At 38.5% G+C, this 20,012-nt stretch overlaps 1 protein-coding gene across 3 annotated transcripts in view; it reads right to left on the minus strand.

The window, feature by feature from the left end:
- Positions 1–611: 611 nt before the first annotated feature.
- LOC124560828 (peroxisomal acyl-coenzyme A oxidase 3-like) overlaps positions 612–20,012 on the minus strand; it is an 86,343-nt gene continuing 66,942 nt past the window's right edge. For all 3 annotated transcript variants that reach the window (XM_047130932.1, XM_047130931.1, XM_047130934.1), the window contains 6 exons: positions 18,432–18,524; positions 18,162–18,285; positions 14,600–14,839; positions 12,195–12,328; positions 1,737–1,869; positions 612–1,548 (listed from right to left, as the gene is read on the minus strand). In XM_047130932.1, coding sequence (XP_046986888.1) covers positions 1,292–1,548; positions 1,737–1,869; positions 12,195–12,328; positions 14,600–14,839; positions 18,162–18,285; positions 18,432–18,524 — 981 coding nt within the window. In that variant the 3' untranslated portion in view covers positions 612–1,291. The remainder of the gene's footprint in view (positions 1,549–1,736; positions 1,870–12,194; positions 12,329–14,599; positions 14,840–18,161; positions 18,286–18,431; positions 18,525–20,012) is intronic.

Consider the following 20,012-nt stretch of genomic DNA (forward strand, 5'->3'; position numbering starts at 1 on the left):
CTTTAATTTTCCATCATGCAACATCCGGTAAAAATTTTTTATGTACTGTGTGCATAGAGAGAGATCTCTGGCCCTACTACTACATATAATGTACTGTAAGGGTATCAAAAATTTACACACAACTTGTACATCAAATAATATGCTGTGTACTACATATAATGTACTGTAAGGGTATCAAAACTTTACACACAACTTGTAAACCAAATAAGATGCTGTGTACTGTATTTTTAGTGGGTTTTATGTGTACTGTTTTCACTGTTGAAAGTCATATTGTGCTCAGTTGGTTTTTGTATGTTATTCTGTGCATGTCAGTAACCAATATGTACATCAAACATAAAAGTTTTCAACCCCTTTTGCTGCATGTATACTAGTATTTCATAGTATTGTTCTAATAATCTACAAATGTACATAAATGTAAATTTCCTGATGATCCAGTCTATTTCAGAGAAAGCAACTTTTTGGTACCAAATATAAAAAAGTACTATTACTGAAGTGGAAATACCACTGATGTAGAAACAGATGGAGAAGTAGCATAATTCATCAAAATTTAACTTAAATTATGACAAATATAATCACGTGGCTAGCCAACAGGCAAAAATCCAACAGCAAGATATATTATTTATTCAATCACATAATTGTTCAAGTGTACAAAAATACCCCCTTTAAAAATAGACAAATATAAAATTTTATTTCACCACATATAAAAAATATATTCTTATTAAAAATATAGCTTTGTACAAATCTTTCTATTGACCACTTTCTTTTTCAGTAGTAAGAATTAAACATTCAAGTGGCAGATATTATCAATCTTATTTCTGACTTAAAAATGTATCTTCAGAGTAAATGAATCACAACCATATTGGTTGCTGTACTAAAACATGAATTCCTTCTGTCTCTTTTTATTCACATGTAAGCAGTTTCGTTCACCTCCCATTATACGTCTAACACTGGGACTGCAGAAAGTGAGAGCTACTTGTTTCTTAAGTTCCGCATGACACTGGGACACATTTTGAAGTGATACTAAAAGTGTCTCTCTCTTATAATCTCCAGTTCAAGTAACTGATTTAAGTTTCTTTTTGTAAAAGAATGTTTGTGAAAGGTTTTCTATAAAAAATATGAATATGTAAGTCCCAGTTTTAAGCCAACTTAATGTTTTATAAATAGGCAGTAGGTATACTGTTCTTTGTGCATGAGGAAACTAATTTATATACATAATTCCAATCACCTGAGAGTGAATTATTTTGTATATGAACATCAAATATGAAATTCAAGCCATTTCATAGAAAATTCTTCAGAGTTTTGAGTGCTGCCAAAACACAACATCTTTCCACCAAGCTGGCCGTTCAAAGGTCTGTGGATTGCTGAAGAATGAAGCTTGCATATTACGATATACATGTCCATCAGACTGTCCCAACACAGATGACAAAAGCCTATCTGGAGGGGCCAGAGCATCCACCAGACTAATAGCTTCAGATTTCAGTTGTTCACAGAGTTGTAAGAGGCCTTCTTGTATGAAATGTGCTGGCTCACGGTCACTCATGTAGCCACCTGTTAAAAATAATTACTAGTCATAAACAGCAGAAGTGAGATAAGATGTAAGTAATTCTCATAGTGTCTGAGCAAAGGTATTAACTATAACTTTCTCATTGCAAATTATTGTAGTTCCGCTACTCAGTTTCTATTATAAGGTATAGTTTTGGTAACTTATTCATCACATTTCATTATCTTGTATGTACCTTGGTAGAGGAAGGGCAGGTGCTTTTCAAGAGACCATACACCATACAGGGAACACAGTTTACGGAGAACAACCTTCACAGAATGATTGTTTGCACTGTTTGCTTTTTCCACAAATTTCTGCAAGATAAAGTGCTGAAACAGAAGATTAATATTATTGACAGTGGCTTTACTAGGTACTGAAAACAAAGTAATCTATGAATTTCTTGAATCACTTTATATTCAACAAGCACAAGTGCATATACAGACTTCTGAAATTGAGTTTTGCCTTCAAGGTTTTTAACCACAAGCCATAAACTATTTTTTCACTCAAAATAGTTCTTCGATAACTGATCCAATAGTGCTTATTTCTTTTTCCCCTGGCAAAGTGGCAGTTTAAGCATGTTTATTTTTGTGTATTTTTAACCTAAAAATGAGCACTATATTTTTTCACATTTCTGCCAATTAAATGCAATACAGTTAAGTTTGAGGAAAAAGAGGCAGTTACCAAAACAATATTAGAAGTATAGCAGAGGGTGATAAGTGGAAAATTTATTGAAATCTAAATAGAAAAAGTCACTTGGAAGTCAAAGGCATAACAATAGTACAGAATGAAGAGGGGCAGAGCAGTAAAAATTACAGTTAAAAATAAATTAACACAATAATAAGAGATAAGTTAAAAAAAACAAGAGGGTCATTAAAAAGCCTGAGATATATGGTAGATTAGTCAAAGATGGGACATAGTTATCACAAGACTCATACAACTTTTCAAGATGAGTGGGGTGGTTTGGAAAAAATATGAATTCTGAAAGAAATACAGTAAAAGCCATTATATGTTAATTAATGGCATGCATATAATGGAAACCATTTGTGTGTTGATCCGCCGGTCCAACTTTAGTGATTTGAAACAGTAGTAGTGGGAGAAAGTGTCTAAACTATCTGCAAACATTATGTTAACTTTCACATTCTCACAGAATGTGTATTGCAGCTCCATTTTGTGTGACATATACACAGTGAGGTAGTTAAAACAGGCTACCACAACTACACTCACACCAATGTGTGGTTTTCAAGAAGTTATAGTGGAACATGTTGCTAATTTCCTGACAGGCATTAATAAAATATCATAGCTGCTGAATTATAACAGTGGCGTATTTTGGACTTTTGTTATTTTTTATGGAACTGTATACTTTATTGTGTACAATTGGAAAGAGCATTCGAAGAGAGCTTTAGTGATATAAGTTGTGTAGCTTGATCAAACAGTAACAATGTAACAGTGACGCAAACAATTGCCCTACTGTACCAAATGTATGCAAACATATAACTCAGTATATTATATAACTCAGTATAATTGGTATGTTCACTTGTGTACTTGAAACCTATCAGTCTTTGCTTTGCTGCTGGAGTGATCAAGCTATTCAGACTTTCACAATGTGCAGACAAAAAGTGAAGTTTAAGATGAATGTCACCAAACTGTTAGGGCAGTGATGTAGCTGTATGCTGAAAGGTAAGAATAAAATACGTGAACAAAAATGTATAGGAATTGATTAGAGAAATATAACAGCCATTTTAGCAGCAGTAATGCACAATCCACATGTCACTCTGAAGCAGTGTGATGTGTGACTGAGATCAGCCAAGGAAATGTCCTGTGAATATTACAACCCAACACCCTTAATCCTGAAACTTGTTGGCAGGCTAAAATTGTGTGCTTGACTGGGACTTGTACCTGGGACCTTTGCCTTTTGTGAGCAAGTGCTCCAGCAACTAATCATCCAAGGATGACTCATGACCTGCCCTCACAGCTTATCCTTTTTTCCAGGCATTCTAGTCCCACAAGGTTGCAGGAGAATTTCTGTCAACTTTAGAAGATAAGAGATATGAGGTATTGGCAAAAGTAAAGCTGTGAGGTGGGTTGTTCATCATGCTAGGATAATTCAGTCACGAAAGGCAAAGATGTCAGGTTTGAGTCCTGGTCTGGCACACAGTTTTAATCCATCAGGAAGTTTCAGGTTAGTGCACACTCTGTTGCAGAGTGAAAATTAATTCTATGCACTTGACCCTTTCCACATTTTTCTCCATCAACAGCTTCAAATGAATGACTTTCAAAATTGGTTACAGTTCTGTAAATGGTGTCTATGAAAACTGCAAAGAGATCTTCTGTTTCTGTGCGAAATTTTGTTTACAGATGAAGAATCCTTTACGAACTTTGGACAAATCAATGTTTGCAAAACACACTACTGTTACACTGGCTGAGAGAAATGAATAAATAACAGCCAGTCGCATGGGGTAGCTGCACGATCTACGGCGCCTTGCCATGGTTCACACATCTCCTCCCATTGGAGGTTCGAGTCCTTAGTGTAACTTAGTTTAAGTCAGATTGCGTAGTGTGTAAGCCTAGGGATTGATAACCTCAGCAGTTTGGTCCCACAGGAACTGACCACAAATTTCCAAAAATAACAGCCTTGGCCTATCAACAAGTGGTGGGCACTTCTCAAGAATCACATAATTGGTGACTGTTTTACTGATGGGACTCAATGAAAATGAGTATCTACCATGCCCAACAGAAAAGGCACAATTGTTGCAAGACATTTCACAGGACAAAAGGGAATCTATATGGCACCAACATGATTGATATCCCACCCATTCTACACAGATAATCACAGACCCTCTTAACAGAACGTTTGGAGATTGTTGGGCCAGTCCTTCAGGAAAAACAAAATGACCTATACAGCTCTGCACTTTCATTTATGTGGAAAATTAAAATGTCTACAAGCAAAGAATGACAACTGCCAAAGATATGAATTGCCTTATAGCTGTGGCCTGTGCAGGGACAAGTCCAGATGAAATTCTATACACATATTGTCTGCTGAAATTGTTTTACAGCATGCATCATTGCTCAAGGCTAGCATTTAGATAAAAAACAGATGAACGATATATTTGTGGGATCTCTTTTCTTAACAGCCTGACAGTGTCTTGCAGCGCTATTATCTTGTTATGATTTGGTCACATTACATACTTTCTGTAATCCTCTTTCCAGTGCCACGTAAAAACTATATATCTATATTTTTAAAAAGTGTCAATAATTCAACAACAATAAACATTAAAAATTACTTGCATATGTCAAAAAATTCACTGCCCGAACCCTTTAACTTAGTGGAAACCACATGCCGATGTAATTATGTGCTTTAAATATATCTGCGGTTTCCTTTCTTAGCTTCCTACCTTGTATATTGTTTATCTGTGCTCAATATTTTGTACATATGACAGCCAACAATGCTAAGTTTTTATATGATGAAGTTAGCCCATGAGTGATATCCCTTTTGAAGAAACTGGACTTTTCGATGATACAGATGCAGTAGCTATAAGTGAGGTAGTGCAAAAGAGATATTTTAACAGGAAGCACCAAGGTAAGGTCCAGACAGCAACCAAAGTTATACTGTAGCTCAAGAATGTTATGAGAACTGTATTAATTACTCTGGGATGACTGGAAAATTTTAAAAGAACTGAACTGGTCTCAAGATTTATGGATATTAGTCTCAGGATTAAAAGTTAGTCCTCTAGATTCACAAAGGTGTCCACAGTGGAAAGAACACTGTTTCTCCATTCTTTGAATCCCCTGTTAGTAGTATCTTATTGAAAACTTGGAAAATAAATAAAAAGCAAAATGGAAAATTATAAAGAAGGAAATAAGTACTGACAAAATAAATTATAACATTTATATCATAAAAAACTTGGAATGGGCATGTCAGTCCATGCAACTCAATATGTCAGTTTTATAAAATGGTATATCCTTGAAACTACAGTCTTTCATACAAACTATTATAATTAATGTACTATGCAATTATTTATAATAACAGAGTCAAAGCTATTAACTGTGGAATATAATCTAAAGATAAAAGGTTAACAGCAATACATGAAGTATTAATTTGTATGCTGAAAGACAGTTACACAGTCTTGTATCAAAAGGGAAACTCACTCCAGAAAACTATAAAATTATGAAACAGAATTTCTGGCTAGGGGGCGAAATTTTTAATACTGCTAGACAGGCTGACTTCCTACTTTCCAATAACTGATAATTCCTTCCATGGATAGGAGAGAGGTATAGTTTGGTAAATGTTAAAAAGGGAAGGCAGGTCACTCAGAGGGAAGACAGAGACCCCTCTCCCTCCCTCTGTTTTGGGGAGGGGGAGGCACGTCTCTCCTTGAGGTGAAACGTGAGTCCCTTTCATTCTTGAGTCTGAATGACAATTTTAAATAATCTCTTATGCATATTGTATCTTGTATGTATATGCTGAAATTGTTGGCAGAGATGTGTCATTTTAAATATTCACATCTAGGGACACATTAATCAGTTTATGTATTATGACTTATGCAGAGTAAACAATGGCATTGCTAATAACATACAAATGCAGAAATAATGTTTATGGTATGGGAAGTTCAGACAGAATCTAAAGAATTTACGAGTAAAGACACCAAGGTAACAACTTACCAGATAGTAGAAGTTTTGAGTTATCGACAGACATAAAAACACAACTGAAAAACAAACAAACAAACACACACACACACACACACACACACACACACACACATACCTGTACAATGTGTCAGCTGAATGCACACTGCCAGGACTGAAGTTCTATAGATTGCCTAGAGTGAGAGGATGAATTGTGTGGAGTGGTAGAGGGGAGACAGGAGGCAGGAAGCAGTGGGAAGGCTGGTTGGTGAGTTGATGGTTCAGAGGGAGGCGGCAGACGTACAGGATGGGAATGAGACACACAGACACCAACACTAGTGAGTTCATGCAGCACATGATGATTATGATGATGATGATGATGATGATGATGATGATGATGATGTGGGGGAATGGGCTGGGAGTGGGTGGCAGAAAAGAGGAAAGGGAAGATCGTATGCATGTCAGGATGAGTGAAATTAGGGTCCTTAGGTAGGAGGCATGTGAGGGGCAGGGAGCTATCATGAGATTGAGTCCAAGAGGATTACAGGAATGAAGGGTGTGTTGCATCCATGCACTTCAGAAAAGCTGGTGCTGGAGGAAAGGAAGGAAGATTAGGGTTTTAACATCCTGTTGACTTTCACAGAAAGCAGCTTGGAAAGTTTCACGGATGGATAAGATAATTGGCCATGCCTTTTTACTTTAACCATCTTGGCATTTGCCTGCAGCAATTTAAGGAAACCACAGAAAACCTAAAACTGGATGGCTGGATGAGACTTTTGAAATTGAGCATGGTGTGCTCAGCAGCATGTTCCACTTCTCGGGGATCAACTCTGCTCTACGTTTCAGTTTGGCAGTGACCATTCATTGGAGTGGACAGTTGTCTGGAAGCCATACCCCCATAATATGCTGTGCAGAAATTGCAGCAGAGCTGGTATATCACATTATTGCTTTTGCAGGTGGCCCTGTCTCTAATGGGATATGATAAGCCTGGAACAGGATGCACTGGGCGGTGAAATGTGACAGGTTTCACATTGGGTCTTCCATCAGGATATGACCTATGTGGCTGGGGGATAGGAGTAGGCGACATGTAAGGATGGACTAGGACTTTGTGAATTGGGTAGGCACCAGAATTTGACTTTAGGAGGGGTGGGAAGGATTTTGGGTCAGATGTTACTAATTTATGGGCATGGTGAAAGGATGTTGAAATCCTGATGAAGGTTGTGGTTCATTTATTCCACTCCAGGACAATACTGGCTGTTAAGACATCATGAAGTGGAAAGAGTGAGGGTGATTGATATAGTACATTCAGTTCACCTTTGTGTTACAGCACATCGAGCGAACACACCAGTGAAATACATCACCCATATACATGGTAAGAATTATTGAACTATGAAATAAAATCATAGCTTGCGTTAGGATTTTCAAACTGCACGGTTGGTCATGGGGCATGATGGGAGTTAGTATGGTTTGGTTTAATGACAAAGCCCACTTTCATTTGGATGGGTTCATCAATAAGCAAAATTGGCACATTTGGGGGACTGAGAACCCACATTTCGTGATCATGAAGTCTTTTCACTCTCAAGGGGTGACTGTGTGGTGTGCAATGTCCAGTCACAGAATAACCAGTGTGATATCCCTTGATGGCACGGTGACCAGCAAACTGTACGTGAAGGTTTTGGAAGATGATTTCATCCACATTATCCAAAGTGACTCTCGTTTCAACAAGATGTGGTTCATGCAAGACAGGGTTCAACCCCATCAAAGGAGGAGAGTGTTTGATGTCCTGGAGGAGCACTCTGGCGACCGCATTCTGGTTCTGTGGTACCCAGAGGCCATTGGCATGGGCCTTGATTGGCCACCCTTTTCTCCAGATCTGAACATATGCAACTTCTTTTTGTGGGACTGTATTAAAGACAAGGTGTAAAGCAGTAACACCAAAACCATTTCTGAGCTGAAAACAGCCATTCAGGTCATCGACAGCATCGATGTTCCGACACTTCATTGGGTTATGCAGAATTTTGCTATTTGTCTGTGCCACATCATTGTCAATGATGGCAGGCAGATCAAACATCTGAATATCTGTAGTGATGTTTACATGTTGAATTAAGTGTGTTCACACAGTAGTTTCTAGCTAATTTATGTTTTTTTTCCCCACATAGTTCAATAACTGTGACCCTGCATAATTAGAATGTCACAAATCAATAGTGCATCTCATAGTAAATATTCAAGCTGCCCCAGGTAAACAGAGGAAATTCTTAAGTAACTCAATCAAACAATAACAAATTTTTTAAAAAAATCTTAATTCGGATAATAAAGTTGGTAAAAAATTACTGTGTTAATGCAAAAATTATGCTAAATTGAATTAACTACATGATATGAAATACTTAAAAAGTGTAACATAATTGTTGTTATTCCACTGTTTCAATGAAAAAGTATTGTGATCATAATAATGATGAAATAATATTTTCATTTTTGTCAACTTTTTGCGGCAAATTTTAATTTAGTATGAATACTCACATTTTCATGCTACTGCTAATTAAAACCATGTTTTTTACTAAAAAAATTAAGGTTCAGTATTTGTATTTGAGAGTTAAATTTGATAATAAATATAGAATTCAAATAAAAATTAACAGGTACCTAATGAGAATTAAATCACACATGATGCCGGGGAAACATATTTCTAACTTCGTTTCTGTTTCATTGTGTGGTGGTACTTGACAAGTGGTGCATTTGTAGCCTTGTTGTTTTACAGACACAAATGACAAAACACAATTATCAATTTCAACAAAAATCCTCTCAGGAGATCTGTGATTATGTTGGCATTAAATGCATTTTTTAAATAATTTCTTGACCAGCTAGTTGATGATTTTGAATTAATAGCTCAAAATTGTGGACATTCTGTATGCAACTTAATGATGATCTATCTGCCACACTGAACTTCTGGCACGACAGCACTTTTCCTAATAAATATGTCAAAATAGTACCGTTACCTGATGTACAGCATCTTGAGTTTTGTTTATAGGATTGGAATAACACACAGGTGTATATGAAATGCTGTACTGTAACCTCCAAGTTGCAGTGGCATGTCAGTCCCCCCCACCCTATTTCGTTAAGTAGGTGAGACACCAAGGCTGCAGAAGCCTTTGCTTCTTGTTCTAGTATGAGCTCATCAAGAACAACATATATGTAATTATGAAAAAGTTGTTTGTTGTTGCCTTTGGATTGCTTCCTGAAGTTCGAATGTTGAAGTCAATAACGTTCAAGGCATTTTTGTACAGTTGCTCTACTGAATATAATTACAAAAATGTCAGGATTCCTGTTAGCCAAACATAATCATTATGCTTGGTGGCATAAAAAAGTATCCAGTCTGGCCACAAGGTGATAATGGTGCTGATCGTGAGGGGAGCAATCCACACTACAAACCAAAGTCACATCATTGGCTGTTGCAGGATGTTTTGATCTTTGTAATTAAGCTCCAAATAATAAAGCAAAAGAATGAAAAATCCAGGATGGAATGTAACAATATTATGAAAAAGAAAGTTGCCACTCACCATAAAGCGGAAATGCTGAGTCACACATAGGCATAACAAAAAGACTGTCACAAATAAAGCTTTTGGCCCATAAGGTCTTAATTAAAAACAGGTTCTCCCCCCCCCCCCCCCCCCCCCCCACACGCACACAAAGATAAACACAACTCACACACATGAATGCAGTCTCGGGCAACTGTAGTGTGGATGCAGTTGTCCCACATCCCAGACATCTCATCCTGCGAATTCGATGTGTTTGGTCGCAAAAGGAAGTGCTTCATCTCAGATAACAAAATTAAGGACTCAGTGGAGGACTGGCCACATGAATTCTGGGAACAGGGAATCCTTTGGCTCATGAAACAGTGGGATAATTGTGCTTAAGCCTCCGGTGATTACTTTTGAATAAATACTTCAATTATACTTGCAGTGTTGCTTTGGAATTTTCTTTTGAACACCCCTAATAGTTTGTGCTGATCGGACTACATCGAGGTTTATCGGCAACCTGGCATCTATAGACTGACATGTACTGAACCATGTCCCTGTTCTACTACCTTTGTTGTTATTAATAAATATGTGAGGCCATACAGTGTTTACAAAGGTTGTGCAAGCCAAGGCTTCTACTGTGGTAGAGGGGAAGACAATTGTAAGAAAGGGTAATCTGAAAAAGATTTGGACTCCATGTGTGCTACACCATTGATGCCATGACCTATCTTGCAAAACTGCATGGCATATGGAAGATAGTTGCAATGTGACTGAATTTCACAAGACTGTAAGGTTCAAGTAGTGCAGATGCTATTTCCATAACAAAGATTCAATTAGTCATACTCTTCCTCTCTAATACTGTTCTATCTTGTCTTCTTGCATAGCTATAATGACCATTAAGCAATTGGCATCTTGAGTCAACTGCATTCTATTGGTTCTCAGATTACCACGTTGAACTGTTGGACCCAGGGTGATAATGGCAGATTTATTTTTGTGTGCTGATACTCATCTATGATTTGTTCAACTCACTTGTCACAGTCTTGGCTGTTCAGTGAACTGCTAAGGTCATTAGCAAAAATGTGTACAACAGTTTTTACACCAAAGATGCTAATTCCTGACAGTTCATCTCACAGGCACTTCAGCAGGGTTCTTAAATGTTTGGGGCATAGTCAGGCTGACAAAGGACAGCCCTGTCTCAAGCCCCTTCAGAGTTGGATATGGGCTGTGAAGATGTCAAATGATTTTGGTTCTAGCAGTGAGCATACATTTGTTTACAGTGGTAAATGCTCTGTCAAAATCTGGTTTATATGTGACATAGAAATGGGAGTTCTATTTGAGTCTGTTGTACACTTTTTGAAGGTCTGAAAAAGTCACCACCAGGAGTGTGTGAGCTTCCCAAGATCTCAACATTCCGCTACAATGTCGGTCATTTTGCATCCAGGATTGGCTGTCTTTTGATACAGTTCTATCATTTCCTGCAACACCATTTTTGACTGGACATTTGCCATTCTGTAAATAATTTAATCTCAGCCACCGGCTGTCAGTTCCTGCAACCTCATTCTGTGGAGCCATTTTTGAGGACACAGAGCAATTCTTCTTTTGAAAAGGATTTCATGAATTCTATATTTTTGTGTCTCTGTAATTGTTGTCAGGTTGCCTATCTTCTGCAGCCGTTCCTCAAAAACAGTGCAGCCATCAAGTTCAGTGGAGGACTGCTTGATGAAATGTTGCTTCATGGTTCACTTGCTTGCATTAAATGAAATGCAAGGTACAGTTCTGTCATTTTACTGATAGTTCTCTATTAGATTCCTACATATTATTTGCAGCTCCTGTCATGGTGACGTGTTCCCACATGCATGTGATGCCCCTTGATCTAATTCTGAATCCAGCTGTGTTTCCTGGTTATATTAATGATTTTGGCTTTAATCTGCCAAGTAAATCAGCAAGGTCACTGTATAAGTGATGTAATGCTAAGAAATAAAATTCTTGTGTGTGATTTTGCCACTGTAAAACTAAGGTACTGTGTGGCATGTAACTTGCATCCTTTTCCAATTCTGTACTATCAAAGATGTCAACTAAGGATCTTGCAAGATAATGCATTTAGTTTGCCATGCTCCTCTTCCCTTAAAAACACTCTGTTGGATATGATATGCTGGGTGGTCACGGAAGGCAGTCAGGTAGAACTCCATCAGCTAGACATTGTGAGGTATAAATTGTATCAATCCAGCTGTACTTATAACAAATGAATATGTTACACTATCAGGGTTCTTCAGTTCTCTATTATTCTAAATTCTTGCACTAATTCAGCCCTTGGATCATCAAATCTTCAAAGTTAATTTTTTAGTGTTTTTTGGAAGTGTGCCATACTGCTTTAATGAAACTGATATCTTGGCACTGACTTTAAATCCTTTAAGCATGAAGAAAATCAAAGAGATCCAACACAACAGTGAGAATGGTATCACTATCTTTTAGTAATAACACTTATGCTATTACAAGACTTTACAGCTACACAACAAACTTACTTCGATATATGCTCTTGCCAGTGGTGCTGCACAGAACACTTCACATTCAGAAAGCTGACGGCCTTGTTTCCTTAGTTTCTCTTCTGTTGCCTGCAGCAGCCAACTTACTAGCCAACGATATGTTTGCAGCAATTCTGTAATGGAGATATAGGCTTAGTAATAACTTCAGAGAGCTGAAAAAATGAAATGTGCAGTGACAGCAACATGTTGTTAACATAATCGATTGAGGTCCTGAAACTAGAAGGCAGTGATTCTCTGCTTTTCTAAAGGTTTGATGGACACTCCAGGTGAGGTGGCACAGTGGTAAGGCTCAGTTTCCTGTGGTTCTTCCAAAAGTTGCTGAAGGAAAATGTCAGGTTGTTTCCCTTGAAAAGGAAACGACCAATTTCCTTTATCATCCTTTTTGAGATCCAAGTTTGTGCTCAGTCTCTAATGAACTTGTCAAAGGGTCATTAAACCCCTTCCTTTCTTCAGTGGACATAGGCATGGCAAGAATTGTGTGCAGAAAGCTTGTGTGTGCAACATTGTTACATTATAAACAATAGTGCTTGATTTTAAGTTTGTTACTGATTAAGTACCATTTGTGATTTGCTTCCAAAAACACTATTTATGGATGAATCCAGTTTACACGGAATAGAATTAATTATGTATAATAACCACCAGTGATCACAAAAAACCCACAAGATACAGAGGAAACATTTTTCCAACTTATATTCTCTGTCATCGTGTGGTGTGACAGGATCTGTGTTATATTTGTAGGTCTTGTTATTATGAAGGCACAAATGACAAAACATTTTTACCAAGGAAATTCGCCAAAGAGCCGTATGTTTCAAGAAGTTATTTCATTTAGACAACCAGTCTCAGCATCTCAATAAGTTGTTGTCAAGTCTTGGAAGTAAACACTCCAAAAATGAATTCACAGAATCCAGATATTGATGGCTACAGTTATCCAAATGTCGATATATCTGGTTGTCTATACACAGAGTGCATAGGAGCCTGAAGATGACATAACTGAGATGCTGAAACTGGTAGTCTAAATAAAATAACTTGTCAAAACATACGGCTGTTTGGCGATTTTCCTTGGTAAATATTTGACTGGTCGCTGTCCTATATTCACAGTGGATCATCAGAGAATGACAAAACAGACTTAATTGCATTTTTAATACAGCAAATGCATATGTAAACTTTTTTGCTGGATATGACACTCGGGAATACTGGAGATGCCCTGATAACCAGTAGATAGCAGCTATCTGTACAATTAATCTATTTTTTTTAATGAATGCATGAGAGGTATGATGTGATAATGGATATTCAAGGCAAAAATAAATAAACAAATAAATAAAATAAAACAAAAAAGGGTGCTGGTTACGAGTGGTTGCCTAGGCAGACAGAAGTGTAGGAAACAAGAGGTAAAAAGGTGTGTGTGTGTGGGGGGGGGGGGGGGGTTATTTGTGGTAGCAATAAAAAAATAGAAGGGGTAGAGCAATGTAAGGGTGGGCAGTGCCGAGTCAGGGAAGGAACACAATAGAAGAGAAAATGATAGGGGGAGGACAGAATGAAGATAAGAGAGTTTAAAAGCTGAGAGTGGGAACTAGTGAAAGTTGAAAGTTTAGAATATGGAGACTATGATAATGGAGTATGTTTTGGAGGGTGTTCTCATCTGGACAGTTCACAGAAACTGGTACTAGTACTGGTACTGGGAAGATGGGGGGGGGGGGACAGGGGGGGAGGCAGATCCAATTGGGTGGTGCACACCTTTGGATGGTTGAGTAAGCAGTTTACCATAAAGTAGTTGTTCAACAGTGGGTTAGTTATCACACCACATTGCACAATAACTGCAGTACAGATGGAAGGATGTACCTGATTACACATATGGCCCTACCTTTGATTAGGTTGAAAATTCCTGTCAGTGAATTGCAGTAGTGTATGGTGGGTTAGTGTATGAGGCTGTTTTTCATATGGGTTGTGCACACAGAATGATCTGAGGGAATCAGAATTGGGAGCAGCAACAGCACAAAGATGGGGTAGGATACTGCATAAGCTAAGAGGGTAACATAGCACTATTTGGGGGGGGAATTAGGGTTGGATTTTGAGTAGGATATTCTACACCTCAGTGCACAATTAGAGATAACTGAACCACTAGTAACAGGTGTGAATAAGTTTTTCAATGTGCAGGAACTGCCAGTTGGTTGCTGTTTCAGAATTTGTGAATGTCGAGCATTAATGTACTCTGTTTCTGGCTGTGCAGAATATTGTTTACCAATAAAGGTTCTCACAAGGTCTGTTTGGAGAACTCTTACTTCCAATTGCAAATACGGTTCTAACAGGTACCAAGGCTGCTCATTATTCTACATCCTAAGGGTGTGTGTTTTGCCTACACTCTTCTTGTAAATGCAGTCACTTACCTTCTGGAACAATTGTGTCATTCACTGACTTAGCTCTGAAATGTTTAGTCATTAGGTCAGTGTGCTCCCTTATGAATGCTAGTGATCCAAGTGCAGAACTAGAGAAAGGTAGCCCACCCTTCTTGTTCTTTGACCATAATTCCAGCAACCACTCACTACACTGGCGCAGTACAGTACTACTACAGTGAGCAGATACATGCTCTCCATCATTATCATTTCTTATGTCACCTATGCCAGCAACTGAAAAGAGAAGCAATGGTTGAATGACTCTAGTAGTTTACACCACTTATGAAAAGTGAAAGAAACACATTATGTACAAAAGACAAAACATATCTGTTGAATCAGGAATCTATTACACTGATGAATACAAACCTGTCTTCTTAAAGTAAGTATTATTTGGTGCATTTAATATGGGGAGATGATTCTGTGGAGCTTCCAGGACTGTGATGATTGTATCAAAGTTGGGCAGGTGCAATAGATTCTTTGGTAGATAACGGTACTTCCAGGTGGGAGCAGAACACAGGTATAGATGAAGTAATGACAGCTGCTGTTGAGCAATTAAGCCCCCACTTTAGCCAGTTACCAGTTTTTGTGATATTGGCACTGCTATTCATAAAATTATATTAAGAATATGAAATAGGATAGATTGCTACTTACCACATAGAAGAGGTCTTGAGTGGCGGACAGGCACATTGATAGAAGACTGCTGGATATTATCAGTTATCAGACTAAATCCTTCGTCAGATGTAGGCAAAACAAACATGCATTCACACATGATTGTTAATTCCTGACTGCCCCTAGATGGGCATGGCCGTGTCCGTCCGTGTGTGAGTGTGTGTGTGTGAATTTTTTTTTTACGTGAGGAAGATGATGAACACCAAGCAATTCACTGTTGCTTGGTCTCTGGATTGTATTGATAGCATCAGGTCTCATCTCCTGTAATGATGATTCCCAAAAACTGTGGATTCCATATCTTAATATGAGGGAATATTTGCTTCATTTGTTGGTCTGATGTTAACATAAGTTTTTTTTTTTTTTTTTTTAAATAATCACTCACTCTGTTGATAGGGTGTCTTCTTGTGGCGTCTTCAGTTACAGTCATTGCCATGGTTCCTTAGATCTTGTTAACCACTGTTCATAAACTTGCAAAGAAGACTTAAAATGTGTCAATACAATCACCTCTATTGTGCAGCAGAAATGAGATGGTGGTCTAAACAAAGTGTGTTTTGATTTAATTATCGTCATGTTGATCCTGGTGTTCTTTGTCACTTGCTATATCTTTTGCACGCTTTAGTGATACATCTTTGATGTTGGTTGACTAAATATGTTAAAATAAGAAAGATTGTGACAATTTGATATTAGTAATGACAGCACAAAAATTATTTTTATGATTTCTATTGGAACACAGATTACTACAAGGTGTACAACTTTGCTTCCGCCATTTTTTCCCCAACATTTGAGGCTTTAATGAAACTAATTGCTTACACATGTATTATTCAAAGTATCTTCCATCACTGGCCACTACTTTCTCCCACCTTTCAGGCAGTGTATGAATCCCATGTCGAAAGAATTGTTCATCTTTTGAAGGGAACCACGAATCGATCTAATTCGTGACTTCCTCATTAGTTCGGAAGTGTTGGGTCAGCCATGCCGTGTGCCATTGATCTAAACAGGTGATAATCAGAGTGAGCAATGTCTGGAGAATGCGGTAGTGGGGTAGGACTTCCAATTTTAATGTTTCCAAGCACGTTTTGACTTCTTTTGCAACATTGGGTCAAGCGTTGTCGTGCTGCAAAATCACTTTATCGTGCCTCTCGCTGTATTGCGGCCGTTTGTCCTTTACTGCTCTGCTCAAACACATTAAATGCATTTGATAATAAGCACTGTGATTGTTTCACTTGGTTTTAACACCTCATAGTACACAACGCCCAGCTGGTCCCACCAAATGCAGAGCATGATCTTGGAGCTGTCAATCTACATCTACATCTACATCTACGTGATTATTCTGCTATTCACAATAAAGTGCCTGGCAGAGGGTTCAATAAACCACCTTCAAGCTGTCTCTCTACAGTTCCACTCTTGAATGGCATGTGGGAAAAACGAGCACTTAAATTTTTCTGTGCGAGCCCTGATTTCTCTTATTTTATCGTGATGATCATTTCTCCCTATGTGGGTGGGTGCCAACAGAATGTTTTCGCAATCGGAGGAGAAAACTGAATATTCAGTTTGGCCGTCAATGTGGAAGCATGGCCGGAATATCCCAACGATTTTTTGCATTTAGGGTTATCATAATGAACCCATTTTTCATCCCCAATCACAATGCGAAGCAGAAATCCCTTCTGTTTTTGCCCCTGAAGCAACTATTCACAAACACACAAAGGCCGTTCAACATCTCTTGGTTTCAGCTCACACAGGAAGCTGTATGGAGTGTTGTGTTGTCATGCAGGAGAACAATGGCTTTGCTTAATTTTCCATGCCTCTAATTTTTTAAAAGTTTTGCCAACAAAAATTAAGCTGCCCTGTACACTTCAAATTCTCAGAAAGTTTCCAGCTGCCACACCATTTCACTCACACACTGTGATACACATATTATTTGCATCACAATAGAACTGTTGTCTGCAGGAACACCTTGCCCTCTTGTGGCAATGCACCACTCTTGTTGCACAGTTGTCTTAGCACAGTGTGAGATGTAACTTACTTTACTAAAGTCCCTGTGTACTAACTGCTATGCAGTGTTCTGTGTAGTATGACTACTGGCAGATGTCTATCCAAAATGTGACTAACCACATACTCAATCATTTCATCAACATGGTGCACTCCAGAACTGCAGTGGCTCAACAGCTGCATCAGTGTCCATGATATCACCAGAGAACCAACTATTTTGGATTTATTGCTGCAGAACCAACTATTCTGGATTGTGCTCGTAAAAAATGCCCATTCAACTCATCCTCCATTATCACACTCCCATTCAACTAATCCTTCAGTAGCCTTGCCCTCTGCTGGCCTCTTTCAAATCTTTGTTTTTCTTCAGTTTCAAGACTGATTGTCACCTACAGGAGCTTGTATATTGTTAACAGCTTATTTTGGTCATTTTGAACATAATCAGAATGGAATGTCAAGTAGAGAAAAATGAACACTTCCAACACATTTTACTCTTTGAGTTTAATTGAGGACTTAGCACTGCAGAAGCCACTAGAAGAATACAGGCTGTAAATGGGAGGGAAGCATTTTCTGAGAGGTCAGAACAGAAATGGTTTTCTCATTTCTGAGAAGGAAAATCTGACTTGTGTGATGAACCACATTCTGCAAGACCATCTCTTTTTGATGAAAATTGTCTAAATCAAAGTTCATATGGCTAATTAGAGAGTGTGATGTCTTTTGTCTCTGAAGCTCAAGCAGTCTGTCCCAAATTTGATGGGACACAGATTTACAATGGTGACTACCCTTTACCTCAATTTGTTTTTATTTTATTCCTTACTGGTGCAGAATTACAAATGTATTTAGCTCCGCATATTAGCATCCTTAAATGCTGGAATCTTTGTGTCTTCTCCAAACTGCCTACCTTTAAGGTAACCGTGGCCACCACAAGCTTCTCGGCATTCTTGAGTTCCATCAACCGTTACACTAGTTACCAGATATTTTCCCACTGATGCTATCTGTTGTAGCTCCTTTGCTGCAATGATATCCTATATGAAAATGGATACAAGACACAATAAGATATTCCACAGTATGAATAATTACCTAATAATTCTTGATACTTATGCAGTGAATCTGACAGTTCTATGTTAATTTCTAGTGTGTAGAGAAAAAGAGTATTGCAGTAAAAATTTACCTTTGGGTGCTGGTTGTCAAGAGCCTGTCCAAGAAAGTCTGCAAAAATCTTGAAAGCAAAGCTCGATGCTAAGTAGGGGAAAAGTCTCCATTGCTGAAAATATATGCCGTTCATGAAAACTACTGCAATGTAAAAAAAAATTAAAAGACAAAAGGAGTGAGAGGACGAGAAAAAAGAAAGGAGGAGAAATGGAGACAATGTCTATAACTTCTTAAGTGTTAGATAATTAAAGTGAATTCTGTTTTAAATTACTGCCATACTGTTACAGATCAATTCAAAATCTCTGTATTCCAGATAATAATGGTGCTGAGTCACAGACTATCAACAAGTCACATTTTAAATGTGCCACATGACAACTGCACCATTCCTTGACACATTGTAAGGTACCTGCTTCACATACCACTCCAAATGGACATCAATAACCATGTGCTAGAAGTGGTGGTGATTGGGGTGAAGGTAGATGGAGGATACACTCAAGTCTAAAAGAAGTCACTCCTGTTCCAAAACATGTCTGATTACATGAAGGCTGCATTAGATATGCCAAGCAAAGCCTACGTGTTATGTAAGGGGTCTCGTAATAGCAGCAATATTTCTTCAATACCTTCTGGATGGTAATGCTCACCAAATCTGTGGTATCGTTGAAGCTACATGTGCCTCCTGCATCATTCTAAATGGCAGGGACCTCATGGACGTTGGTCTTCATTGGTTGGGAACAGGTTTGGCAAATCCAGGTTTTCTAAGCAGGGTCTGGTGAGCACTGCCGGCCAACTGCACTGTAAGCTCTGGGCATTCCTCAGCGACTACTGTGAGGCGTGACAGTAGAATGATGAGCCCAGACAGCAAGGATGTTACAAACCTGTACTTAAAAAACTCATTCTCAAGGCCAGCTGTGTGTTGACAATATGGATAGCTGCTGAGGTGGAACAGCTGCTAGCAGGTAACCCTGTGGAATCTACTGCACCTTAGTTGTTTAAGACTTTACCCAGGTAAGTGGGGACTCTGTCTGGGTGGACACATGATTTTCTAGCTGCTACACTCCTAGTGGTTCAGGTTCTTGATTGGGCAGTATTAACCCCAAAGGACCTCATCTGACAAGTACGTATCAGATGCCTGCCAATACAAGAAAAAGCAGTGGTAGTAACAGTCTATATCCTGTGGTAGATTATCTTTTTGTTGTAATGAAACATGGGGAAGATACTTCTGCAACATTGTAGCCTTCCTACATACGTACTGACAGCCTTTGAGAAACTCACGGCACAACTTCAATCCATAAAGAGTCTGTGTAACAGGACACTGGTTGAAACTATGAGGGCTAGCCGAGTAAATTTTTAAATGCCAAATCACTTGGTGAGTGTTCCATCATCAGTGAGTTGCACACTGGATTACATTTCTGTGAGTGAGTTACAACATGTGATATCGTGGATATGTATGTCAAAGAACAGCAACAGGAATCAGAAAGTGAAGGTTGGTTGTTTTGGGGAAGGAGACCAGACATCGAGGTCATCGAGGCCATCGGTCTCATCGGATTAGGGAAGGAGGGGGAAGGAAGTTGGCCGTGCCCTTTGAAAGGAACCATCCTGA

The sequence above is a fragment of the Schistocerca americana genome, chromosome 1, assembly GCF_021461395.2.
Source record: "Schistocerca americana isolate TAMUIC-IGC-003095 chromosome 1, iqSchAmer2.1, whole genome shotgun sequence".
NCBI lineage: Eukaryota > Metazoa > Arthropoda > Insecta > Orthoptera > Acrididae > Schistocerca > Schistocerca americana.